The 19,929-nt window shown below is 43.9% G+C and overlaps 1 protein-coding gene across 2 annotated transcripts in view; it reads right to left on the reverse strand.

The window, feature by feature from the left end:
• Positions 1-16,254, reverse strand: part of SNX30 (sorting nexin family member 30) — a 51,084-nt gene extending 34,830 nt beyond the window's left edge. For both annotated transcript variants that reach the window (XM_084225366.1, XM_084225367.1), the window contains exon 1: positions 15,965-16,254. In XM_084225366.1, coding sequence (XP_084081492.1) covers positions 15,965-16,126 — 162 coding nt within the window. In that variant the 5' untranslated portion in view covers positions 16,127-16,254. The remainder of the gene's footprint in view (positions 1-15,964) is intronic.
• Between the last annotated feature and the right edge of the window lie 3,675 nt (positions 16,255-19,929).

A 19,929-nucleotide genomic window follows, 5' to 3' on the forward strand; every position in this document is an offset into this window, starting at 1 on the left:
GGGTACGGAAGTCAGATGATTTTAGCAGCATGTTTGGGATTCTGCAGTACCAGTCAAGTAGGACCAAACTGCCTGTGGGGAAATGCAATCTGACAACTATGCAGGCTGCTATCTGGTAAGGCTGCTTCACATCAGTTTGCTAAATCATGCTGTCCAAACACCTTGACTAGTCAGCTGGCCCAGAAACAGATATCAAATCTATGAAGTTCACTTCATCCAAACATAAAATTCAACTGAATTTTTAAAACTAGAAGTCTGCATGTGAGATTCAAAATGAGTTAGGAAGTTTCCAACTGTTGTCATCTTCTCCCAGGAGATTTTCCACAACTCCACTTACAGAGCAGTTTGGATCCACATGAAGTAGAAACTTCAGGAGCTTGGTATTCAGTCTTCTGGATGGAAGCCTCTCCCCATGGAGTAATTTGCCAGAGAAAGCATCCAGGACTCAACCTTGAGGGTCTAAATTTCTATAGGTATTGTTTTATTGTGAAGGCCATGGAGTCTTCTGCTGAGTTACAGGCAACTAGTTAATAGTACAGTTTCCAGAAACTTAATGCTAGCTTTCACTTATCCTGCCTAAACAAGTGTACAGCTTAACCAGACAGCTTTGCTGTCAAAGCAGCAGTCCATGAGGAAGTAGAAGATGTGGTTCAGGCAGGTCTTCCAAGCATGAATTAACTCTTTCCACGCAGAGTTACCCTGAACCCATGTGAGGCTGTGGGCACACTGCTCCCATTAAACAAGTATTGTGTGTGTAACACTAAGAGACATTTAGAAATGTTGCTGTTTAGAGGCAAGAAGTGCACTTAACCCTAAATATCCCTGCATAACTTAAGGGACCTGAGAGCCAGGCCTACACTGCTCCTAGAACCCCATTGCTTCACTTCCAAAATTCAGAGCGCTGTATATTTTCTCCTTCTGTTTCAAGGTGTTCCATTGCTTTTTGCCATTCATTTCACAGAGACACAATGACAGAGCCATGTCAAGCAGACAACAATACCACACAATTATAGCTGGGCTTTGGAACACTCCTTATCTCCATACCTTCAGTACATGACAGTAAGTCATAGGAGAATGGCAGAGAGTGACTGGAAAACTAAAGTGGTTTAGACACAAACATTCCTGAGGGCTTTATAAAAGCTTACATGAACTTGGCTTTCACAGACCTGTTCATAACACTCCTTGTCTTATCCCAGCAAATTTTGAATGCAGGTATTTTTTGTATAGGTCAGCTCCATGTAGGAAGAAAAAGCACTTCTGCATCTCCAGTACACCTAGATTAGCTCATCCGTGTACAGTATTCTATCAGAAGTCCCACCTGTTTAGTGAAATTTCAGTCTACACAAGACTATTATTCAATGCCAGCTAGATACAGAACAACAGAAGAAAATGCATTTACTTCCCCTTTATGTATGTTCAGTTTCCTTCTCTATCAGGCAGAAGCATCAGATTTTGTTTATTAGAGGTCACTTCTGTTTCTTCACATGTCTGAGACAGTACATGTCCCAGCCTCTAGTACTTGCTTTTGAACAGTTAATTTAAGGCACCAAATGTGCCTTAAAGAGTGCAGAGAAGGAAGAATGCTGTAGACATAGAAGGGATGGAAAGAACAAGGCAGTCATACTCAATTTGGTTTAAAAAAAAATTAAAATCCCCACAGTTAAATGCCAAAAACCCTCTTCATTTCCAAGAAGAACCATGTTCCTACACTGATCTGCAAATAAGACAGTGCTAAGTTGTTTGACAAAAACTGAAGAACTGTGATAATCAATTTCTAGTCTAGACCTACTGTCCTGGAAAAGGGCAAATTGTTACATGTTCCAGCTCCTGATATCCTTCTCCAGTAATGGGAAAGGATGGTACAGTTTATGTGGATGTACTCACAAGGAACAAAATGATACTTTCCAAAGAGGTCAGTGGTTTCCATTATAATAATAATCTAAAATCAGACTGCAAGGTTGAGGCCATTTTAAGAGCAATACAGAGTAAGAACAAATCAGAAGGAATCCCTCTTGCTCTTAAAATGTGTCAGTAGAGGAGGAACAATGATGGGCTGCGGAGGACCCAAGCCAAATTTAAACTTCTTAGCTGTTAAGTGTATTATAAACCGAGTCTGTGGGCTCTGCAGGGTCAGGCAGAAAGCACCCCATTTAACAGGGCCACACCTCATCTCTTAAGTTTCAGCAGTACAACTAGTATTTTGCTCATCTAACAAAAATCCACTAGATAAAGACTAGACCAATTTGCTTTCAGAATGTTTTAAATAAGCGTCCAAGCGCAACATGCTGCAAAGCCATGAGTCTGGTGACTTTGCTCTGGTGTTCATAATTTTAATTACTATTTCTGCTCTGTAGGTCAGATTTGGCTAGAGACAAGCTCCTCAGCATCCCTGGAAAAAAGAATAAAAATTTAAGATGCAACAGCTAATCATGATGGCCTGCAGTTTGGCACCACTCAAGGCCTGGGAGCATTCCTGCTTATACAGGTACCATACCTGGAATAATGCTTCTTTGCATTTCAGCTGGACAGAGAAACACTGAAACAAGCTTCATAGAGGCACCACATGGTTGACACAAGCATTTTCCAAGTCTTCTCATGTAGCTCATGGGATTCACACCTTGTTTCTGAAGTTAACAGCCAAATTTCATAGGATGGATTATTTTACTTTGTGGTTTGTTTTCTAATAAGTCATCCCAGTTAAACTAAACAGAACAAGAATGTGGGCACAGAAACATTCTGGCAAACAGCATTTTGAGCAAGAGCTATAAGCTATCTCCTCCCTTTGTTGTTATAGTCTTTAGGGACACAGCTACAAAACAGCTTCATTTCAACATTCCTGCGCACCAGGGCAAAAAGAAAGTGTCAAAAGAAAGTGTCAAGTACCACATCAGACTCTCTGTTCATACAGTCAGTCTGATTACAAGAATGTCTTCTCACAGTCCATAAAAACCAGGTTTCTTTCCGTAGTCCAGAAGGGTGACTGTGCAAATCCAACTCTAAACCTAAATATGGTTCAGGTTAGACTCTGAAAATCATGAATGTGAGTGGTATCTCACAGATGTTTTACAACAGTTTACAACAGTTATGACAAGACTTTCAATACTAGTAATAAGCCATGTTACTGTGCTGCTTTGTGCATGAAAGGCCAAATGCCTTTGGAGGACAGACATTGGGAAGGTGAAATGGGTTATTATTTGCAGCAGACATTAATAAGGCAAAATGTAAAGGTATAATACATGTTTTGAACTTACTAACTGCCATGAAGTTGACACGTACAGCCCTCAAAACCTTTGGACAGGAAATAAAGTGCAAGGAGTAACTGCAGGATTGCCATAGATTCCTTACTGTGGTAAATGTCAAGAGGTATTTTAACACATCCACAGGATGAGCTACTCTCTTGAAATAAGGAGTTTCAGATACGAGGTTAGCTCTTACATCTGTTTTTAGAGCACTTGAGTCCTTGCAGAAGGCTGAAGCTGTCTTCCTAAGCAAACTGCCAGACTGGCAACTGCACAACATGATTAGTTCAGTTGTGTTTAAGCTGCAGAAAGTAGTATAAAAGTGCTTATGACCTGATGGGAAGCAAGAGATTTTAAGATTTGGGCAGACTTGGATGCTCCTTTAAAAGAGCTAGAGGTTTTTCTGTCTTTCTGTTGTTCTCAGTAGTAGGCAACAGGCACCAATTCCAGTCTATCTTCAGAGCTCAAAGGCCTCCACAAATGGCAGAAGTTACATGTCCTTAGAAACACTCAAAAAATAATGGAATTTATGACCCCTAGCTCTGTTAAGTTCCATGTCTGTAGGAAAGGATTTTGTTCCAGTAATATTGTTTGTTACATGGATTCTGCAGTTATGTGCACAAAAACACCACAAACCATTTCAACATGTTAAAGAGCACCTCGTCAACAAACAAGGCTAATGTGCCCCATTGTTTTGTTTAAAGCTTCATTTTCAGAAGCTAAGCACTGACTTCTAAATAGCAAAGCAGCAGCTAGGATTTCAGACCGTGAGCAGGAAAACATGAATCCTGCATATGACTAGGAATCATTCCCAATCCAAGAAACCAGATTTATATCTGATTACAGATGGAATAGTTTATTAAGCTTGTGCAAACTAAACTGCCTTCTCCTAGAGACATAGAGTTTTGTGTTAAAGTTCTGCAGACATACTATGCAGAAGTTTGGGGTTTTCTCTCCACTCTCTAGAAGCAGGTTTAGTTGCATCTGTTATCTAGCTACCCAGTGTCACCAAACTGTTCATGTGGCTTTTGAGAGCAAACAGTATGCTGCGGTTTTTTAGTGCGAACAGATGCAAAGGACTGAGGGGAAACCCAGAAGAAATGGGAGGGAAAGAGATAAGAGGGCTGGAAAGCACTGTAGTATCCTGGTGACCATTTCATTTAAACAAGAAATAATATGCACACACTACAATATGGGTTCCCTCATGCTCTCTGTTTCAGAAGAGTTGCATTAGTTTTCCTGACAGAGACCAGAGAAGATTTTGTGAGAGCAAGTCAGACTGACAAGGTATCACTGTGCAAGTAACAGAGACCAGAGGCAAAGATACTTAAGAGGGGAGAATCCATGTTTACATCTCATGCCCTGGAAGAGCTGGAGGAGGGTACTCTTGGAGAAGCTCTCAGAGTTAGTTTATGTAGGTGCAATTTAAGCAATATCCCTCTATCACATTTGCTGATATACAAGACATTTTCCAGGAGAAAGGCATTTGCTCTCAAAGGGATAAAATAAACAAAGTGCTTATCTGTTGGAAGAAAGAAAAAACAACCCTAAACCAAGACCCACAAAGCATGACTCTTCAGTTGCTGCTTTGAGGAGAAAAACTGAGGAAAAGCAGTCACAAAATATTTCCTCACAATAAGAAAATTATCTATAGAGACTGATGGACTTTTGTCGTGGTTTTGCACAGCTTGGTTTCTGGTAGCGAGGGGGCCATACAGGTGGCTTCTGTGAGAAGCTGCTGGAAGCTTCTACAGTGTCCATCAGAGCCGATTCCTGATGGCTCTGAAGATGGACATGCTGCTGGCCAAAACTAGAGAGGTTGGTAACACCTCTCTGATAACATATTTAAGAAGAAAATGAAAATAAAGGGCTCACAGTTTTTCTTCTAGTCAGAGAAGAGGAGGAAGTGAGAACATGTGAGGGAAACAAATGGGGACACCCAGGTCAGTGGAGAACGAGGGGGAGGAGGTGCCAAGATTCTTCTGCAGGCAGGGGTGAGACCATGGTGCAGCAGCTGTGCCCCTGCAGCCCGTGGGGATCCATGGGGAATGCAGAGATCCACTCACAGCCCCTGAGAATCCATGTGGAATGCAGAGATCCACCCACAGCCCCTGGGGATCCACGGGGGATGCAGAAATCCACCCACAGCCCCTGGGGAATCCATGGGGGATGCAGAGATCCACTCACAGCCCGTGGGGATCCATGGGGGATGCAGAGATCCACCCCCAGCCCCTGGGGATCCATGGGGGATGCAGAGATCCACTCACAGCCCCTGGGGATCCATGGGGGATGCAGAGATCCACCCACAGCCCCTGGGGATCCATGGGGGATGCAGAGATCCACCCACAGCCCCTGGGGATCCATGGGGGATGCAGACATCCACACGCAGCCTGTGGGGGAGGTGTCCATGCCAGAGCAGGTGGATGCCTGAAGGAGGCTGTGATCCCTGGCAGAGTGACCCATGGGGCAGCAGTTTTGGGAGCACTGTCTGCCCGTGGGGGAGTTCACGCTGCAGCAGGTGTGGTGTGGCTGCTGTTCGTGAGAGTGGACCCATGCTGGAGAAGTTCATGGAGAGCTGTCTCCCATGGGAGGGACCCCACGGCCTGACAGGGGAAGGACTTGTCTCCCAGAGAAGTGGAAGGAAGTCTTTGTGATGAACTGACCAAAACCCCCATGCCCTGTCTCCCTGTGCTGTAGGTGGAAAAGAGGGAGGGGCTAGGGGGAAAAAGGTGTTTAAGAGCTTATTTTACTTCTCATTATCCTCCTCTGATTTTCTTAGTCATAAATCCACTTTGTAACTTAAGTTGAGCCTGTTTTGAGTTGAAGTGTTTTCTCCCAGTCCTTATCTCCATTCATGAACCCTTCATTAATTTTTCTTTCTCTCCACAGCCCAGCTATGGCAGGAGATAGTGAGCAAACAGCTTTGTGGGTGCCTGGCATTGGGCCAGCGTCAAACCACGAGAACTTGAGATCTACAGACTAATCTATCTAGAGAAACACCTTTTAGTTAATAGTCTAAGACTAACACAGCCACAAAGGCACATAGAAGTTACACACATGGCTTCAAGTGAAGTATATTGATCAAGGAGCAGGCTAGCCAGCATACTGGAAATCGTCACACAAATGGTGAAGAGGTCAAGATGATCACTTGCAATAAATAGCATTGATTGAAGATGTCCACAGATTTTTCTGGGCAGCAATCCAAACCCCACAATTACATCTTGTCAGTATTCAAAATATTCACTCAATTTGTGTTATTCTAGCCCCTAAAAAGCTAAAGCAAAGGTTCCACCCAGAAAATCATGGGCTTCTATCGTCTGGGTAGTCTATCACTACCAGATGCCACTGCTTTCGACACAGAGTTAGCTCGAAGTGCCTGCTGCTAACACCATCTGCACCAGTGATGGAGAAGAGGCTTCTCAGCCCCTTAGCAACACCTGTCTGCAAAGGATCCCTTTTCAAGGAACACACAGAATCATTCAAGCTTACTGGAAAAGTGAGGAAAATTATACAGAGAAACTTTAAGGTAGGGGAGCTTTTTCAGACTTGAATTCAGCATGAAGTCAAAGCACAGATTGATAATCATGACAGAAGCATGTCCTTCAGTGCTGTAAGCCTCCCATCACTTATAACACTACAGATCACTGCATTAGTAATACTTCAAGACAGGAAGCAAGGTTGTCATTCTCATAGGTCTGCTCTTCATAATTTGAGGCATGATCTAGAAGCAAGTTTACCTTTTACATTCTCTACATTTTCCTGCAAACCAGAGTACTACACATTTTTCCTACATCTTTGCTCCTATACACTTGTGTAATACTTGTCTTCAACCAAGATACCTAAACCAACAGAGGAGAAACCCATCTTTAAGGTTATAGACACTACTACTTTCACTTCCAAAGTAGCATGTCACCTATTGTGTATCGCTTCACAGAAGTGGCAGTGTAGAAGCTCTGAATGTGTCTCTAAGACAATAATGCCCTCTCCAATCACAGCTCTTGGCTAAACTCCTTGCCTGTTGTATGAACTTTGGATTATTGTCTCAATTTTCAGAACCATTTCAGCTAGTTCCACTAATCAGTATCACTTAAGTGCTTAGTCTGATAACTGCCTCTTGGTTTAAGTGAAGTATCTGGTGGAGAACCAACAGTTTTGGTATTGTAACATCACCTACAGATGAAGGTGACATATTTTTCCATCCCTTGACCTACCCAATTTATAAAGTAGAATTTGTCCCATAAATTCACCTGTCAAAACACAGAATCACAGAATAGGTAAGGTTGGAAGAAATCACATTGGGTCATCTGGCCCAGCCTCCCTGCTCAAGCAGCATTAACCCAGAGCATGTTGCACATTATTGCACCCAGACAGTTCTAGAATATGTCTAGTGAGAATACACATCTATGAGCAGCCTGTTCAATGTTCCATCTCTCACACAGTAAAGCTCTTGTGCACGTGTCTGCTTCACTGGTCTTTGCTGTATGAAGAGACATCACTGGGAGGAGCCTGGTCCATCCTCTTGACATCCTTCAGGATACTCATAAGCATTGATGAGATCCTCTCAGCTGCCTCTTCTCAAAGCTGAAAAGCTCACAGTCCATCAGTCTTTCCTCACTAAGAAAGATGCCCCATTCCCTTAATCCTCTTTGATGCCCTTTGCTGGACCTGCTCCAGGAGCTCCGTGTCTTTCTTGTACCGAAGAGCGCAGAGCTGGACACAGCATTCCAGGTGAGGCCGCACCACGGCTGAGCAGAGGGGCAGGATCACCTGCCTCAGCCTGCTGGCACTGCTGTCCATGATGCAGCCCAGGATGTCCCTGGCCTTCTTGGACACCAGGGCACCGCTGGCTCATGGAGAGCTTGTTGTCCAGCAGCACCCCCAGCTCCTTCTCCGCAGAGCTGCTTCCAGCAGGTCAGCCCCAGGCTGTGCCGTGCCTGGGGTTGTTCCTCCCCAGCTGCAGGACCCTGCCCTTGCCTTGGCTGAATTTCAGAAGGTTCCTCAGTGCCCGTCTCTCCAGGCTGCTGAGGTCCTTCTGAAGGGCTGCACAGCCCTCTGGGCTCTCGGCCGCTCCTCCCAGCTTCGTGTTGTCAGTGAAATTGCTGAGGAGGCCTCTGACCCTTCACCCAAGTCATTGTGGATAAATTAAACAAGACTGGGCCCACTGTTGGTGGGAGACACCATGAGTGACAAGCCTCCAACTAGAGCCTGTGCAACTGATTGTGACTCTGGGATCTGATGTTCAGCTGGCCCTTAATCCATCTCCCTGTCCACTCTGAATGTGGCTCATCCAGTCCACTCTCCCTGAGCTTGCCTATGAGGATGTTTTAAGAAACAGTGCTGGAAGCCTATCTGAAGATGATATCCACTGCTCATCCAACAGGTAGCTGTTTCTTCATAGCTGACTATTAGGTTGGTCAAGCATGATTTAGTGAATCCATGCTAACTACTCCCGACCCCTTTTCATCCTCGCTGTGGATAAAGATGGCTACCAGAATGCATTGTTCCATCACCCTTCCAGGGAATGAGATGAGGCTGAGTAGTCAGTAGTTCCCTCTAGGTCTCCCCTGCTGTACTTTTTGAAGGCCATTTAAGCTGGACTGGCAATGGAAATGATAACTCATTAAAATAATTACAGCTTACTAGAGGTTTTTTTCATCTTCAACTGGTAGTTGTACTGATAGCAACTGGTAACTAGTAGCTATCTTGCTGTCAGTTATTGCCCTCAGTAACTGGAAAGAAACTGTTCCCCCTTGTTTTTCAATAGTAACTTTGCACAGATTTTACTTCATAGTTATAGCTGCCATGGTGGAGTTCAGACCTTTTTTCACCATTACGTCCTAATGATAGAAGCAGTTTACCCCAGCCACAAGACCTTGGAAATTTCAGCTGCACTGGAATCCAGACTCAGGCAGTCAACTCAGTCACAACTGAAAGAGTCAGTACAGCTCAACATGAAAGATCTTGTTCATGGTTAGCAGAGAACAAGCTTCAGCAAAGTTATTTCTGAGAAATACAGAAGAAAAAATTACATTTTTAATTGACTTATTAAAAGTCTTCCGCAGACCTAAAGCACATGCAAGTTACAATCTTAAATATGCATTTCAGGTGTGGCAAGTAGATTTTCTTGCAGCGGCACTAAGTCCACAGCACCAAAAGAGCTGCCTGCCTTGTCTGCTGACCTACTTTACAGAGAGCAGTCTCCCAGCTCAGTGGTGGAGCAGACTGGTTCAAGTGACAGCCAGACCATCTGTTTAAGATACCACAAGAGTACACCACTATGCTAGAAGACACCAGGACAACAGTTTGCACATAAACCTAGGAAGTGAGGTCCCCCAGTTAGGCATGTCAATAGCAAACCTTCGTTCTTTATTCTCTGCTTCTCCCACCATTAATTACAGGGACATGCTCCCTGAGGCACTGATAGTAGGAGGAAGTCCCCATACAACTGTAATAAGAGAACTTTGTTATCAGAGTGGTTATACCTTCCTATCCATGAATGAGTTCAGAAAGCATTCAGCTAACTTGGATAAGCTTAAGGCATTCCAGCACAGGCAGCTCTGAGGATTCCTTCTCACCATCAAGCATAACTTTTTCCACCATGGCTGACAAGTTACTCCAAGACTCATCCTTCTGAAACACATCTGAAGAACCAAGTTCCTCTATGTGTGCTCTGAATATGTTTCCAATACTCTATCTCATTATGTATGAAGCAATTCTGTTGAAAAGATTATGAAAGCTGTGCAACACTGAATTCAAATCTGAAGTATACACCCCTCCCTCCATTAAGCTGAAGTAAGAACCACAAAGTAATAATACTGTTGTACAGTAGAAGCTATGTTTAGCTTTACCAGGAGAGATTGAAAAAGTAATGGTACTAAAATAGTTATGCTGATTCAAGTGTTTGTTCCAACTTGATAGTTATCCTTCATCTTGTTCAAAAAAGAAGTGAATTGCCAATTCAAGAAACTCACTGTAGTTGTTTCATAGAGACCACTCAGTTTTACAACAGTACTAGAGCACCTATGGTGTAAGATACCATGAAAGTACCCTTTCCCATTTCTAAACATGAAGGCAACTGTAAGTAAGAGCACCTTCATTAAGGACTTAAATGATGGAACAGGGTACATCCTAAGCAAGTGTACTTAGAATACACAACTATATAGAATCCTTGATCAGATGTCTGTGCTGTCATTCAGGAAAACCTCAACAGGCTGGAAAAATGGACTGTGGGATACCTCAGAAAATTCGATATGAGGAAATGCAAAGTCCTGCACCTGCGAGGAGCAACCCCATGCAGCAGTTGTGTGCTGGAGGCTGATTGACTGAAAAGCAGTTTAGCACAGGGAATGAAAAAAAACTCCATAGACAGAGATGGAAAAGATGACCAAGAGCCAACAGCATGCCTCAAGGCAAAGAAGGCAAACAGCCTGGAGATAATAATGCTCAGGGAATCTTATCAGTAAGGATAAATATTTGATGGAACCATGTGCAGAAGGAAGTAACAGACTCTTTTCAGTGAAAATTTAAATACTGGAAGTTTCACTTAAACATGAGAAAGACATTTTACTTTGTGGGTGACTGGATGCAGGAACAGGATGCCCAGAGAGATGTTCAAAAACAACTTCACGGCATCCTGGGCAGCCTGGCCTACCTGAGTCAAAAGGTTGGATGAGACAATATGCAGAAGTGCCTTCTAGCCTCAACTTCCCTGTGACTGTCATTTTTGCATCCTGTAGATATGAGCAGAGGTCAACCCCATCCATACTGACACTGTTTCCCAAGATCACCAAGTTCAGTTTGACTTTCTGCAGTCTTCAGTCTCTCCCACAACTGAGAATTTACCTCCAGCTTCCTTTAAGAACAATACATGGCGCCGGTCTAAGGTCTTATCTAGTCAGAGAATGAAGAAGTTTGTAGAAGCCCATGCAGATCTATTTTAAGTTTTCAGATTATACTGCAAACTGGTTTCATCTGTAGGTGGATAAAGTTAAGAGCAATAATCATAAAATAGCAACCAAGGAGGCTGGAAGTAGAGCTTCCAAGTCCCGGTATATTTTTTGGAATTGGAGAGGTGCCAGGCTCCCCTTCAGAGTAAGTGCTATGTAACAGCACTCCAGCAACACCAAGTATATTTAATCAGGTGCTAATATGAAGACTAGGAATTCACCAGGGTGGTGACTTGGAAGCAGAGGAGCATGCAAACAATAGTTTTCAGTTAGTAACCAGAAGTTTGCAGTAGGAGTTTTAAAATCCATCTCCATGAACTAGCAAATTCAAGGTATGCATTCACTGCAAGCCTGGTATTCCACACCAGATCTGGCATCTGCTTTATATACTGCCTGTAAAACAGCCTTGAAGCTCCCATAAGCTGTATAGAGTAAACTGAAGCAAACACAAGGTAGGCAGAGCTTCCAAGAATAAAAGCTGAGAAAGTTACAGGTAGCAGGCCACAAGTACAGTAACAGCAGTCAGAAATGTCTGAAAAAGGACAAGGGAGCCTGAGGACAGGTAAGATATGAAACATTTTGGAGATCTTGGCAAGAAACCAGTGATGTGAACCAGGAGTCTTCTCAGACAGCTGCCAGTCTCAAGACAGACCACAGCAAGAAGAGCCAACATCACCACGTTAGGAACATACTCTTAGATTATACAAGTCTAGAGGGACCACAGCTAGACAACAGCAGAACTAAGCCATACAGAACACTTCCTTTCTAACTCTCTACAGCCTGGCATTTCCAAATCTTAGCAGCAGCCTACTAAATCTACATAGCCTCAGAAGGGCTGGATCCAAGTCTTCATGCAGCAAAATATCGTCTACTTCTCACCTCTGCTCTAAACTCAACAACCAATTAATGATACCTTTTCTCCTCATTGTCAAAGCATCTGTCCTGGTGCACAGAGCAGATCTGCTATTGAAAGTGACAAACTTGAGCACTGGAGTCAAGTAGTCATGTGCAAGCAGAACTTCCTTCTTTTTTAAAAAAGAAAAGGCAGAGAGAAATCCAGACACTTCCCCATGTCTTGCCCTCCTCAGAAGTGGATCTGCTCTATAAACAAAATTTCAATTGGCTTGTATGTGTTCCAAAAGCTAAACCAGCAAGGCCTCAGTTTTACAACTAATTCTACAACTAACCCTACCATGCAACTTGAGGAATTGTTTTCTTCTGCATGTTTCTCCTCTCACCTATGTTAAAAAACTGCAACAAAAAAAAAAAAAAAAAAAAAAAAAAGAAAAAAATTAAAAACACAAGAAACATGGTAGCACTCAGGTTCAGGTTCAGCTTCAGCTGTCTCCTTATCTGAAAGATAGCAAGGGTGAAGGGAGAATAAACTCAGATATTCATGGTGCTCAGGCATCAAGACAGTATTTTAAGCAATTCTGATTTCAGCAGAACAGAAATATCTTTGCAGAAACACACAGCCAATATATAAATGCTTTAGAAGCAAGAATCTACAACTTTCATGTCTCCTGCAGCATGTTGTAAAAGTCAAGTACTTGGCTAAAATGTCCTTTTCATTTAAGAGATAAGATGCTGTCAAAAGTCAAGGTGTCCTTGTTTCCTTAGTCCCAAGGTTTCTAAAACTATTGTCCATTACAAGTCAGGATAAAGACACTACTTCACATAACAAAAGTTCTGCAGCCTTCTTCTAAGATTCAGAAAACTTGAGACTGGTCTGCTTAGATCGCCTCAGTAAACAGCACACAAGATTTTCCTTCCCTCTCCAATGACCTACTGCTCTAGTAGCATTAGCCACTGTTCTTGAACAGCAAGCTAAGGTTTATGAGACATTAAAGCTACACAGGATCTGAAATATTACCTTATTCCCATATTTGAATCAAAATCCAAAAGGAGACACAGAAGCAGGTATTCCTGTCCCCCAGGTTTCTCTGATTCAGGAAAAAGTGTTTTTCTTTCTCAATGGATCAAAAAAAAAAAAAAAAACAGTAAGAAAAACATGCTTTAAAGAATACAAAGCAGTGATGGCAGGGGTTCAGCCACTTCTATGCTATACAACAGTGGCAATAAAAATTGAAGCACTTTCTGGGCGGAAAACCTCCCTCTACTTCTGAACTTTCTCCACTCAAGAGGATTTCAGTCACAGGTACTTGAAGCCTGCAGCAGATTTTAGGAAGTATTTGCTCAGAGAAAACACAATGAACCCAAAAATAGCAAATTATCCACTTCATGGTGACGGGCGAGCTATTTTCACTAGCCCTCTTTCTAAAGTGACATCCTAGTACATGTCTGAATATGGACGGTTGTCCTTAAAAGAATCTGACTCAAAGAGACTTTGAAGCAGGAGACATGGACCAAAATTTCTGCAGTACCTATCACTACCAGATTCTGCCAAAAAAACAGGCAGAAGGTTAGATCAGCTCCTAGTCAAGTGTCAATAAATAACTAATGCAGAGCTTTAAGCCTAAGTCAGACTTGAATGCTGAACTCCCTTTGTCACTCAGCTATTGATGTTACTCAGCACTATTAGTTGATTAATGAGCCAGTCTCTCAAGAGATAATAATCCATCATCAGAGATTAAAATTTTTAAGATTAACACCGTAAGTGTCCGAGGCCAGGCTGGATGGAGCTTGGAGCAATCTGAGGGCGTCCCTCTCCACAGCACAGAGGTTGGACTAGGTAATTTCTGAGCTCCCTTCCAACCCAAACCATTCCACGATTCTGAGACTGAGACATACAAACCACACAAAAAGTGGTTTTACCTGTTTACCTCCACTTACCCTACTCCCTCTGTATACTAACTAATACACAGTGCAGGTATTGCATTAAAGCTGGAATACCTTTTTATTGATTTTTTTTTTGAGATGGGAAAGAAGTTACTACATTTTTTTTCTTGCCACTGTGTAAAATATAAAGCTGAAGAAGGGATATCCCATACACAGCAAAGCTGTTGGTCTCCTTCCATCAAGAGGATAAGACATATGGCTTTTCCTGCTAATTCAGCTAGGAGGGAAAAAAGTCAAATTCTCTTCCTACTGGATATGCTTTTATTCAGCAAGGATCATAGCCTAGTGCCATTTCCAGGTCAAGCACAGAACTACACTCAAGTCTAAACATCACTTACCACAGCCAGTTTTACTCTGCCTTTTAGAGTATTCCTATGCTGCCAAGTGCCTAGAACACAATGGTACTACATGCAGGGTATAGGAAGGTGGATTTCATTTCTATTGCTGATGGAAAAACTGGGCAAGAAACTTTCCCACTTATGAGAAGTCTGCTGATCAAAGCCTAAAGCTAAGAGTTATTTCTGCTCCCAGGTTGTCAGGAATACTGATACACTTCTTAAAACCTCAAAGCAGTAAAGCAGAGAGAAGCTTGCTTGCACTCCAAAAGCAAAGAAGTTCTTTAATACAACTGAGGAACGACATTATAGGGTGTAAGATACTCCTCATAACATCGCTTCCCACCAGCTATACAGCAGTGTGGACGGACCGTGCCAACAGCTGCAGCTTCTCAGCTGGCAAGATTTGTGAAGGCAGCTGCCAATTTCTATCGCTACAGGTTTGCCAGACAAAAACCTAGTTAGATGACTAAACCATCTATCGCAGACAAAAACCACCACAATTTCTACCCCTGCCTTAATCACATACCCTTTCCTCTGTGGTCATCAACTGATTGATTTGTTAGATGAAGTCCTAAATTCTTCAAGAGAAGGTAAACCTTGCTTCTCACTAGAGCAACACTGGGCAAATATTCAAGAAGAGGCCTCCCTACATGGGCAGGAAGGAGTGCTGAATTCCTACATCACAGCTGCACACAGCAGACGGTGAAATATGGAAGAAGCAAGGCTACCTTGACTCACTCTCCTGTAGCATGGGAGTGTATTGGGCCAGATACTGCTGACAGCCTCAAGGCTTTTGGAGACTAAGGGATCCATACCACCCAGAAGCAGCTCCATATTCCCCAGGACAACAGCCATAGATGAAGTGCTTCTTGCCACCAGCAACTCAGTAACACCTTGTATGCATGAACCACCGGTGCCAGAACTGCTTTTAAACCCACATCATCCCTTGCAGTTCTTGTTCCCAGGAAATCCTACCTCAAAAATTTCAGGAAGACTTGTCTACAGGGATGCCAAGTCCTTGCAAGCATAGCTAATGTATCGGCAGTGCTGTACCGCCATTATCAAATTATTACCACGAGGAAGGCACTTCACAGAGTTCGCTAGTGTCCTGTGAACATATGCCAGAGCTAGGGAAGGGAAAACAAACACAGATACTCCTGCAGAACACCGTTTCTGTTTTAGTGCTGGGAAGAAGTGTGCAGGAGTTCAGCCTGGAAAGGACAATCACAAACAAGCTGATGATAAGGAAACCATGCCAGCTCCAAGCTTTCCCGTGAGGACTACAGGAAGGAGATAGCAAAGGGGCTGCAGCAATGCCTGAAAAATTTACATCCATCTAGAGACAGTATGAGCCACAGGACATATAGTAAATAAAATCCTGCCTCTCGTAATCCTCCTGTGGCAGCGCGACTACCCGTGTCCCAGATGGTTCCCCGCAGCAAGGGACACGATGTCTTCTCTCCCCGGAGCTGCTCTGTGCTCTTGGAATGTATGTCAGCAGCGCCCAGGGCTTTATCTCCCCACGGCGAGACGAAGCCGGGAAAAGGGATGTGTCAGGGAATACACACACAGTCCTTCTCCCCGCTCTACTTCAACACCAGAGGCCCCTTCAAAGACCGCAACCCCTTCCCCCGGGCCATACCTTGTCGGCGATGCTGCGGGGCAGGAGCAGGTCAGGGCTGGGGGAGAGCGCCGGCCCCATCTCCTCGCTGCTGGACGTGGCCAGGGGATGCGGCATCTCCCGCAGCGACTTGGGCCCGGAGGACGGGAGGGGCTTCGGGGCGCTCGCCGCGCCGCCCGACATCGCGCCGGGGCCCGGCAGCGACCGAGGCAAGGAAAGAGGGAAGGGAGGCCGCGCCGCCTCGGCGAGAAGCTGCGGGGCCGCGGCCGGAGCCTGCCCGCCACCGCCGCGATACGAGGAGGCGCTGGAGGCGGCGGCTGCGGCGACGACGGAGGAGGAGGAGCGAGCGCAGCATCCGCCTGCGCCACCGCCCGCCCCTTTCCAAAGCGACATCCGCGCCACCTGCCGCCCCGCCCGCCCGGCCCGGCCCGCCCGGCGGCACAGGCACAGGCACCGCCCCCGGCGGCCACCCGGCGCAGCGGGGAGGGCCGAGGCGGAGAGGCGGCCGGGGGAGGCATCGGGATTCGCGGAGCCCCGGGCTGGCTGGGGGAGGTGGCGGATCTGGTGGAGCCCCTGGTGGGACCGAGCCGAGCCGAGCCGAGCCGAGGGAGGCACCGCGCCACCGAGCAGCCCCGACGGTGACCCTGGACTGCGGAGGTGTCGCCGCACGCTGTCGAGCGGCGGGTTGCGTGTCAGAAAAGCAATCCTGCTCCTCGACTTTTCTAGGTCTGCCGACTTCAAGCTACGCTCATGTTGGAAGGGAAATTTGTAAATGGGCGTGCAGGACCGACCCCAGTCGGGCTGAGGAGGGACAAGGCCCGGCCTCCGGGACTCCCTCACGGTGGGAGTTCACCGGGTACACTGAGAGATGTCCTGCGCGCAAGGCTTGCATAGAAACATCCTTTCACTGATGCCATGTGTCTACTTTTGCCGCAGAGATCTTACGTTGAGAGCTCTCCCATTGTTGTGGAATGTTTGATAGTGATGAAATGAGCTGAAAGATACAAGACCTCTAGAAGCAATCTATGCAAATCCATCTAACAGCATGCAATCCGCTACAAAAATTCAGTGATCTATCCACATTTAACATGGAAACATTTAGCATGGAAAAAGTATTCATGTTGGCAGAATAAGCAATAAATAGGAAGAAAATCATAGTCCTGTTCTAAGATGTTTCCTCAGTAGGTAAGGAAGCTAAATCTGGTGGATAAATTACTTTTTTCCAAATAATTAGCTCAGCACTTATTAGACATTATAGAGTAACATGCTACTGGGGAAAGTGATGGATCACTGCAAGACAGTCACAATCCTTTCCAGCTACAGATAGATACATGAAAATAAACATACCTGTATGTGACCAAATAATATTTGAATGCTGTAAACATTTCATTTATGTTTAACTTTTCTTGCAGAGTACAGACTACCGAAATCCAAAGGGCAGCACTAATACCTAAAGCTAAGCTACCAAGTTTTACAAGTGTCACTGCCAGGTGCCACACAGCAAGGCAAGCATGAGAGCACATGTGAACTGTTATTACAAAAAGAAATACTGTGTGTCACAGGGAAAAATACAGGAGGAAAAAAAAAATCAATCCTTACTATAAATAACTACTTAATATTACATAATGTTTGAACTCCAGCAGACATCAAAAATCCAAACCAAATGCCAGGCCCCAGTGAGAAAGTGGCTGTGAAATATTCCTGTTCATTACACTTCAGAAACAACAACCTATTTATCTATCAGAAAAAGGAAGCAATACACATTAGTCAGCTTAGATACATGCATCCCAACTTCCTTTTAGACTATCCAAATCTTAAGTGGAAACTATTGTGTTAAAGTAGCAGGCAGGTTTGTGTATCTGCCACACTTTCATGGGTTTATGACTTACTGAGAGCTCTTTCTCTCTTTTCCCGTATGCATTTTCACCCATCTGTGTTTCCAACTCAATCTTTTTCCAAAGGAAGGGACACAAACACCTGTTGGTCAGCACCAACACCTTCTAACGCTTGGAAACCTGGGGCCATCCTAGCTCTGTGCAAGTACAAATGACCTTCTACTCATTAAACCTTGTCTTAGTGGGCAGTGAGTTGAGCATAAGGCAGCTGCATTTTTGCAGCAAGGAAGACTGGTGGTATCCAGGGTGCCTAAACAGCAGGCAGCACAAGCAGCAGATTGAGGGCAGGATTTATCAGACTCTGCTTGGCACTCACTAGACCTTATCAGAAATCCTGTGTTCAATTGTGAGACCTTTATACAAGATGCTGACAAATTGGACAAAGTTCAGAGGGGGGTACTGAGAGGGTTGGTGACAATCTGCAGGCAGCAGCTGCAGAGCTGAGGCTTTTTGAGCTGAAGCCGATAGCTTCAAGGGGAGTTAATTGCATCCTCCAGTATCCCATAGGGAAGGGATGGAAAAGATGGAAGTGGGCTTACCACAGCAGACCATAGCAGGAGGGCAAGAGACAAAAGATCAACTGAAACAGGAAATTCCTGATGGAGGTTAGGAACAATTTTTTTCCCTCTGAAGTCAAGAGTCAGAGCAGGTTGCAGAGTGAAGTTGTGCAGTCCATCCTTGGAGATTCTTAGGACAATCTGGTGTGATCTCATGTCTGATCCTCCTTCAAGCAAGAGACTGGACCAGAGACCTCCCTACATCCCTTCCAGCCTGAATGACTCAGTGCTGCTACAGAAGTCATTATGTTCAGTTTCTGAGGTTTGTAAGGTGACCTCTCAATTGGCCTGTATACAACGATGAAGTTCCAAGCTCCAGAGATTCACTTACTGGTCTAGATTCCTGTGATAGGGCAATATATGCCTCTTTTTTTATTAATTACAATTAACTGTGCTACCTGTTTCTGCTATGTCATCCTTACTCATTTAACTTGACATAAAATACTTAGAAACATTTTGAAATAACTAACTGGATCAGTATATGCAAAATCCGGGAATATTTGTGCACCTGTGAATACAAGTAACCCGAAATCTGGTTAGGAAAAGTTCCAAAGACATTAGTGAAAGAGCTGTTACACAAGAAAATTACAAACTTACTGATTATTATGGTGATATTCCTAAATTCTGGCTATGCAAGTTATGTTAAATTTCAGAATTCCAACACCATAGCATGCTATAAAGTCAAGCTGGCTAACTGTTGACACTAAGTCAATGCTTAAATGTAATTTATGATAATAACATGGTTTAAAAAAAAAAACAAAAAAAAAAAACCAAAAAAAGGGACAGGGTAAGCAATCTAGCCTTGTCTTAATGACAGATGTCTCTCATCCTTTGATTATGGTGAGTACCAAATCTGCAAAGTTTTGTCCAGACAGCAGTCTTGGTTTAACAGTGATACATATCTGAGGTAGCAAATGCAAACTATGATATTGAGAAACAAGAAAAAGACTAAGTTGGATGGAGCTCTGAGTGACCTGGCCTAGTGGGAGATTCCCTGCCTATGACAAGGGGGGTGATATTGCATGATTTTTTAGGTCCCTTCCAATCCAAACGATTCTATGTTGTATTAGAAGAGTTCAAAAATCATAAATCGTACCTTAAAATAGATCAAACTTACTTTAAATGTGTAATCCTAAAAATCTGTACAACTGTCTGGCCTTTGCTGTATTCTCTGCAAGTTCATATCACAGACAAGGGTGGGTTTTTAGCTTCTTCTTCAGCTATAAGGGAAACTCATTTCTATTTTTTTTAACATGGAAGATGAGCAGGCTATGTAGTTGATTTCAAGAACTGGAACTTCAAAAAGAAGATAGAACATTGAATGTAAAATTAGAGTTAGGAGCAAATTCTTGTACCTTGATTAGAAGTAGTGGCACAATACGAACAGGGTTTATAAAGAACTCCAAATCTATTGTGCATTAAATGAAACAGAAAAAAATAGATATACTATGTAGCTGACTTCTTGTAGGAATTGTTTTCTACACACAAATAGGAACCTTTAAATGTATCAGCATGTGGTCATGTGGGTCCAACA

This window comes from Fringilla coelebs (assembly GCF_963513975.1).
Source record: "Fringilla coelebs genome assembly, chromosome: Z".
Classification (NCBI taxonomy): domain Eukaryota; kingdom Metazoa; phylum Chordata; class Aves; order Passeriformes; family Fringillidae; genus Fringilla; species Fringilla coelebs.